This window comes from Echeneis naucrates, chromosome 15 (assembly GCF_900963305.1).
Source record: "Echeneis naucrates chromosome 15, fEcheNa1.1, whole genome shotgun sequence".
NCBI lineage: Eukaryota > Metazoa > Chordata > Actinopteri > Carangiformes > Echeneidae > Echeneis > Echeneis naucrates.
The window spans coordinates 6,350,867-6,359,388 of record NC_042525.1 but is presented as its reverse complement, the minus strand read 5'-3'; the positions used below and the strand labels follow the sequence as shown (position 1 = coordinate 6,359,388).

At 40.6% G+C, this 8,522-nt stretch overlaps 1 protein-coding gene across 2 annotated transcripts in view; it reads left to right on the top strand.

Annotated features, from left to right (window-relative positions):
- The first annotated feature begins 2,168 nt into the window (after positions 1-2,168).
- The window catches only part of LOC115055880 (neurexin-1a), a 230,503-nt gene continuing 224,149 nt past the window's right edge, over positions 2,169-8,522 (top strand). The window contains exon 1 of one of the 2 annotated variants that reach the window (XM_029521935.1): positions 2,169-2,880. In XM_029521935.1, coding sequence (XP_029377795.1) covers positions 2,169-2,880 — 712 coding nt within the window. The remainder of the gene's footprint in view (positions 2,881-8,522) is intronic. The other variant, XM_029521936.1, reaches the window with a different exon arrangement.

Genomic DNA, 8,522 nt, shown 5'->3' with positions numbered 1-8,522 from the left:
CTTGATGGGAAGGTGTCGTCAGAGAGGATTTGAGATGTAGCTACAGGCTCCGAAACAGACCGAAAACATACCAAAAAAATAAATAAAAAAAAAAAAGAAGGACGGTGGTCGGTGGTAGATCCACGGAGCTCGACCCCGCACTGCTTTGCGTGCATTTTCTTGCCCACCTCCTGTTTTTCTCTTGTGCCAACTACTTGGGGTCCCGTGGAAGTGAAGGTGCGCGCTGCAAAGGTAATATTAATAACGCCTCTTCTTTGTTTCAGTTCATAGATTTAATATATATGTTTGTATAGTTGATAACCGGTCAGTCCTGCAGATTTGGGCATAAAGGAACAGTCCCAGTTATCGTGCGCCCTTTTCCAGTTGCCATCCGGGGTGAGCTGTTGAGGCATGGGGGCATTTTATTGATGAGGTGGCGGCGGAAAACGGTAATGCCGTCCCGTTTCGGAAAGCTTTACGGAAAGGCTGAATCCGGATCCAGAAAGATGGAGATCAGTGAAATATGCGGCTGCTTCGCTGTTTATGGAGATGTTTGAGTCTGTGCAAAGTGCGGTGCTTTAAGTGGAGCCGATGGCCGGCTGTGTTCTGGTAAATTTTCCTCCTCCTCTGAAATGCGAACTAATTGCGGAGATTTTTTTTTTTTGCATCAATATTTTCTTTACTTTTTCTTTTCTTGGCAAAAAAATAAATAAATAAATAATTAAATAATAATAAAAAAATTGTGTAAGAGGCTCGATGTTTTCTGGAGGAAAATCAGAACCAGACTGACAAAAAAAAAAACAAAAAACAACTACAACACAAAAACAGTGGTGAGGCAAAATGTTGATGCTGTGATGGAGAGCGGGGCTTTTTGGGGGTCTGACTCGGATCCAGTGGCGGTTCGTCTCAGACAGAACAGCCACTGTGATTCAAATGACGCACTTTTTCACTCATGTTGGGTCTTCCGTAGAGTGCAGGCCACTGAATGGGCTCCTGTATCGGAATGGTGCTGGTAATGGTCATTCACGGTTTTGCTGTGAGTTGTAACCGGTGTATACAAAAGTAAAGCTGCTTTTGATTAAAATAAAAAACAAACAAACAGAGAAATAAAAAAAAAACTAAAAAATAAAAATAAGAGTTGTAAGTCAGTTGAATCCCTTTCTTATTTAACTTTGATGTGCTTGTCATTATCAGTCACAGATCCAGATGATGATTTCAGATCATGAATATGTTTTTTTTTATTATTATAATAATTATTTCCTTCAGCTTCATTTTCAAACACACTGTTTCTGACGCTGATCAGAAGAAGTAATGCGAGCATTCACTGATACTGACCGTCCACTGCTGCTGTGTGCTTCCTGGAAAGCCCTGCTGATATTAATCTAATGATACTGCTGTTGTTTGTGGCAACAAAGGCCTCTCCGGATACAAGTTCCTGATTGGTGCTTCTGCCTTAATCATAGCACCAGCCCTGATTTTTGATTAAGGATTGTGCCAAAGTGGATATGGTGAAAATACTGATACTCTATTGAATTTGCTTTGCTTTTTCCAGGGAGCTTTGGGACCGAGGACTGGGCTTGACAGACAGACTGCTTCTTTCTCTGAGCTTATTGCCAGCGTGGCTCCATATGGCATTTTTTTTTTTTTTCCTCATTGCTACAGAAGATGCAGGGTGAAAAGCCCAGAGCAAGCCTTCCAGTTACCCGCCAAAGAATGCTGGCATGAACATGAAGATTAAAGCTGCCATTTCGACTCAAGTGAAACCGTGTCTACTCTAACTGACACCAGAAGGGGTGTTTCATAATTACATAAATTAGACCAAGTGTGCCCAATTGATGTCCGAATCCTCGTCGCCTTGCTTTAAATAGCTATGGCAGAGAGGACCTTTAAACAGTCCACACTGTTTTGGCGCAGACAGTGAGAGGTTTGGCCGGTGGCCTGGACAGTGTGAGGTAATGCTAGTTGCTCCAGGATATAAGTGTTGGCCAAGCCTATTGCTATGCAAATATATGATAGCATTTGATCTTTTTTCTTAAAATGCATTTGTCTACACTTGTAAATCCACGTAGACAATCACTACATGCCAGTCTACGCTCTTACAACCTAACCAGCATATTTCCTGCTTAAGGAAAAGTTCCACTTAGGTAAATTCAGCCCCTATCCACCTCCCCGGAGTCTGCGATCACACAATGGTTTTACAAAAGCCACATGGCGCCCATATCATATGGGTTGGGCTGCTCGTTTGTTGCTTTGTAGAAATAGGCACTTGTCTTGAGTTCACAGGTGCTGAAGGACAATGGGCCCGATTTCCAGTGTGGAATGCATGTTGTGAAAGTGAAATGAGCTTCAATATGAAAACGAAGAGCTCCCACGGGCTGCTAGTTTACTTTGACGATGAAGGATTTTGTGACTTTTTAGAACTTCTCATACTGAACGGTAAACTCAGCCTCCGTTTCTCGATCTTCTGTGCCGAGCCTGCAACCGTCATATCCGACACGGCGGTCAACGACAGCCAGTGGCATGCAGTCATCATAAGGAGAAACTTTAAGAACACGACCTTAATGGTGGACAATGAGATAAAGTGGGTGGAGGTGAAATCCAAAAGACGGGATATGACTGTTTTCAGCCATTTGTTTGTTGGCGGAATACCACCGGAATTACGATCAGTGGCGTTACGACTGACATCGGCTGCAGTCAAGGATCAGCTGCCTTTCACTGGATGGATAACAGACATAAAGGTCAACAACACGGAGTCTGTAATGATCAACAGTGAAGGGGTCTTAAAGGACCTCTGCGGTACAGCTAACATGTGCTTAAATGGAGGAGTCTGCAGTTTAATTAACAACGAGCCAACGTGTGACTGCTCTCAGACAGGCTTCCAAGGAAAGGACTGCAGTGAAGGTAAGACCTGTGGATTCACTTTAGACCATACAGACATGACAACATGTCCTCTGTAGCTCTTTTTGTTTTTTCAGACAACTTGGACTGAAGTGACAAATTCAAGCTACCTTTTATAAGTGCCACCAGTTCCTTCCTCGATGTGGCTACAGCCGTATGTTTGCATTAAGTCCTACAAAATGTGCCATTGATCTGCAATACAGTTGTTTGTACTGAGTGAATCTCCTGCAAGGCCTCATTAGTAAAACATGCAGGTGTACTTCATCCCCCCAAGGTGTCATCCATTCCTATCAAACAGGTCTGTGGGGATTGGTTGACCTATGAAACATGATCTCCAATGGCTTACAACCAATGCAAGAGACCTAGTAATCATCTAAAAGTCAGACAGAGTAAACATGAATGACATCATTGACTTCAGACAGCGCAAAAAGCATCCGATAGATGTGAACAGTTGGCCCAAATAATAACTGGGTTACGCTTGTTGTCATTTGCCCGTGGAAAACAGCGTCGTTATAAATACTCTTGCACTTCGAACTCATTAAGCTCCATTAAACTCAAAAATTCATGACCTATTATTAGCCTGCTATTTTCCAGAAACAAACCAAGAAAAAGTCTTCGCGGGCTGACCGTCCCTAAAAACCTGTGGGCTCGAATAATTTGATCATTTCGAACAGATCGGAAGTAGTCAGCAGTGCAATGCGGAGAATAAAAGAGCAGGAGACCAAGACAATCAATACACAATGAGAACATGGGGTTCTCTGAGGGAAGTGAGGACAGTAACACTCCGCCGTGGACAACTGCTGTGACCATGACATCACCATATACATCTCCTGCTTAATAGTATTGCTTGCATGCAAATGTATCAGCTTTCAGGTTATTCGGTGTGCATCTTCCCACAGGCTGGAAGCCCACTGTTGTGTTTGTCGGTCAGGCAGAGGGTGGGTGGGGGAGGGGTGTGAGTGTTTGTGTTCTTTTCTCTGATTTATTGTTCAGATGGACTTTACAGCTCCTTCAAAACATGTACCGGAGGCTACGGTGGAGAATATCTATTTTACATTTTTCATTTCATGAGCCAAAGCATCTTTATTCAAGCATATAAATCTTTTATCAACAATAAGCTCATTAGGAGGAGGTTGGATAACTTACTACTGCAACATGAGATATTCCCATCTGATTGCCATTAGTTATTGAGGCAAATATGAAACACCACTAATTAAAATGTCCTCTTTTTCCATGTTTTATTTTCTGCTGTACTCAGGTTTTTGTTTTCATGAGGGAGCACACGTTCTTGTACCAACCTCGTGCACTGACAGAATGAATGATTGTTGCTGTAGTCCACTAACAGGATTTAGTGCCGGGCGGCATTAAGTCTTTGTTTATTTAAACTATTCCACACCAGGGAGGAGCAGTATGCTAGACTGCAACAAAATCACCCCCAATAAATCTTCTTCAAAAATTAACAGTGGCAGCAAATATACTTGGACATGGCACCCAAATGGCATAATTATTCTCTTTCTGGTTCTTTTCAATAGCAGACTCTGCGGTCTATAATCACAGCTCTATTACCTGAATGTTGCTGTAATTTACTGCACTATCCCTTCGTGTTAGAGCCCGAATCTGACTGTAAATTACATTTTAGATTTGTGTGAAAAGTTGATTTGACTCTTGACTGTAATTTTACCTCCCGCCCATACTGGGCACTGATTTTAAAAGGCTTGCCAACCTGTCAGTTGGTTCACTGTGGGACATCAGTTTGAGCTGGCGGTGTTGGTATTTGATAAAGAGAGGACACTGGTTGTTTTCGCTGCCAATGGAGTCAAGAGTTTAAGAGAGCCCACTTGGCATTTTTCCGATGCTCTAAGTTACAGAGAAAGTGGTCCTCATCTCAGAAGAGGAAATCTAAAGGAGACAATTGCTCCAGCCTCTTCAGAAAACTTGTAAATCACAATGTACATGGTAATTTTATGGCAGATGAAAGGCCCCTCTCAGGGAGGAACACAGGAAACAAATGGAGGCAGGTCAACTTAATAGCCTATTATTTGCTCTGGAGCTGTAAAAGAAGCTAATAACTGTTCCCAACTTTTTCAAATTATGATCCTACCTGTCTCCTGAGAACTGAATTTAGCAGACCAAATCAGAGGGTTTGATACAAAGACAGACAATATGTTTTAGAAGGAAATAGTAGTAGGTTTGTTTTTTTTTGTTTTTTTTTTTTGCACCATTGGTGGTTTTCATGAGTAATGCTTTGAAAAGTATGATTTGTGCTTTCGTATTGTACCCCACAGGTCATTATTGCATGAACTTATGTGTTTCATGGAATTACAAGGAATTACAGGCAGATCATAATAATCACACCAGGGTGGCTAATGATGTTAATATGTATTGTATGTAATATTATTTCAGAATTGCACAGTTTATTTTAAAAATACTGTCAGTGTGCTGTATAAAAAATGAGCAGCTACAGGTCGACGTTGTGAATATACAAATGCAGCATTGAAGGGAAAATGACAAAACTGATGCATTTAAAATATAGATCCTGGAAATATCATGAAATGACTCGCTCATGAACTAGTTTCACGATATGAAGTGCGATGAAAATCATTGTGATTCCACAACCAGGTCTTTGCACCGAGGAAATCGGTAAATCACAAATAAAAAAAGCTCTAGTCTTTATAAAAAGCCGCCTTTAAAAAAATAGATGTGAAACCTTGAATATGACACTATTCCTCCTAATTTTAGCTGCACTGCGGTGACAGTGACAAAGGAGTCACTTTTTCATAAATGGAGAGCTCATTTTGCAAGTTTCAGAATGGTGGAAGGAAAGAACTCGTAGTTTTTCCATTTCCTCTCCTCTATATATGTATACATGCATGCACACACACACACGCACACACATATATATATATATATATATATATATACACACATATGTGGCCATTAGGTCCATAACCTTACATAACTGAAGCCTCATACCCAAACAAGCTGTCTCCTGCTGTCATCTGTGATAACCACAACGCACGGTTTGGGACTGTAACCCCTCTCTCCGTCACGTTTCTGCTCTGTGTAAGGGAATTAGACAAAAGCATGAAAGCAGCCATTCAGTTACAGTTGCACAGGAAACAAATGGTTCCCAATGGAGTTAAAAAATTTAACGGCCAGTTTCAAGAGGCAGTGTGTGTGTATCATCATGTATAATTGTTATCCATAATTAGCTGAGTGGTTGGGCCAGCCAAAGTCTGTTATTTAATCTGGACTGAAATTCACTCTCTGAAGATCAACACAGATGACTCAATTTATACAACTTTATTATTAAATGTTGTTTTTGGCAAACACTTCATCTTTAACTACACAGACAGACCATCGAACCAGAATAAGTCCAACGCTTGCAGTCTGTTTCGTTCTGGTTTCTTCGTCACCGACTCCTGAGGGGATTTTGGTGACTAAATGCTTTACCTTGTTCACCTGGAGGGCATGTAGGGAACAGCAGTTTGGAGATATCGTTGGGTTCAGTATTGCCTTCTCACTGAAAATGGCTTCCTGCTGCTTGTAAAAATGCTGTTAGTGAAACACTGTCGCTGAGGAACAACATTACAGCTGCGGGCTGTAAAAATCTAGGCAAACGAGTGGAAAGACCCTCAGAAAGTCAGGCGTTAACTGTCTGTGGGTCTGCCTGTAGGAGGGGCCAGTCTCATATTACGCACGGAAATGTGATTGATTGTTAATAAAAATGATGTGTGGAGCAGGAAGTCTTGGTACATTCAGCCACATCATATGAATAGAATGAATAAAAGACTTAAAATACAACGAGCTCCTTAAATTGGTAATATATGCTCACATAAAGATCATTTCAAATGTAAAAATCGCAGATGAAAAAAAAAAAAACTTGGATAACCTGTTCCTCTTGCCTAATTTGCTCTCTTTTCATCATCCGCGGTTTTTGTTCTTTTCAGCTGATACTAAAGTCCATATATAGCTCTGTAATAATACTGCTAATGAAGAAAGACAGCTAGTTCTGAATGGCTCGTTTTAACGTGACTCTCAGCATTGCCAGTTTGTTAATTCAGAGCTGAGCAGAGAGTGCACAGATTGTTTTTTCTTAACCCCAAACTGATGTGGTATAACTGCTCTCTCTCTCTCTCCCTCTCTCTCTCTCTCCCTCTCTCTCTCTCTCTCGCCACCCTGAATCGAGTGGATGAGGCAAGCCACAACAACAAGTAAAATTTTATCAGACAATAATTTAAAATAGTCATGAAAGCTAATGTTTTAGCCTGGAGTGTTCTGAAATAAGCGGTCCTAACCCCTCAGAATCAAAATCCATATTCAGCAGTTGAGGGGGAAAAAAAAAAAAATGTAATTGCAGTTATTTTCTTGCAGCGTATTATAGATATGTCCTCCCAGTTTCCTCTCACTTTGCCTGATGTCCACACACCGATTCAACTCTAAAGTACATTGATGTTTAAAATGTGCTGCTACCTTTCCATTAAATCATTTAAAAGCTGTTGCGTTACTTTGATCAGATGAAAGGATTACAGGATTTGCCACCAGACCTGTCAACTCCCTCCTGCCCAACAACAAGCTTGCACATTGCATGACCACACACACACACACACACACACACACGCACGCACACTTGCACAAATCCCTTTGATCGGTTAAAACAATTATTTAAATGCATTGTTCTCTTGCCAGTAAGTTCCCAGAATCTGTCCTTTTGTTTCTCATTATAGAAATAGCATAGATATATTGCACAGCTCCATATTTTATCCTAATAAAAAATGGGGAGAAGTTGTTTATTTCATTGTACATTAGCCAAACATAAATCAGTCTGAGGAGGGAAAAAAAAAAAACCCTGAAAAGTAGGGCAGACCTCATCTAAGACTGTACAACGTGTGCTTTTTGTAATTCGCAGGGTAATTCTCACTGAATAAAGCAAATAACTGGGATTGCAATGCACTTTAATTTTTGGATTTTAGCACGGCACACAGCTTCAAGGTCCTGGAAAACATACAGTTAGAAATCCCTGAAACTAACATCACTCATTGTAGGACTGACAGTCAGATGAGCTAAGCTACTTGACTAAGCTGCTAATGTGTGATGACAGGATACTAAGAATGGCTGTTGCCTGCTGAAATTATATCTCACGTATTTACGCATTCGACTAATCATCAGCTGGCTCATTTGAAATTCTTAATTAACTTAGCAGAGATCCAGCAGATGTGTGCCTGCTAAGGAAGGAATAATGCATCATGACTTTGTGACCATGTCTTGTTGCTGTTTTTCTACTGCAAATCTGATCTGGAGTTTCAGATTAATGACTGAGAAATAGATATCTATATATAATATGTTTTCTTTTGTTTTTTTTCTAATTGAGGAATCTTTTCCGTCCTGAATATCGAGGTTCCAGCCTCATCTGAAAAATATTTCAAGGTCTAGTGTTTACCTGAGTTTTACAAACAGAAAGCATGTTGTTTTTTGAACCTTTCCATTCTTCACGACACTGTTTCATTGCCTGGGTTTGATTTAGGCAAATAGATTTTTGATCAGTGCCAATGAGACTTCAGAGTAAAATGTTCTGCGCATAGAATGTGAAACATGATGACTCTGGCAACCCTTTGACTACATTAGAGATGGTGTTTTACATTATC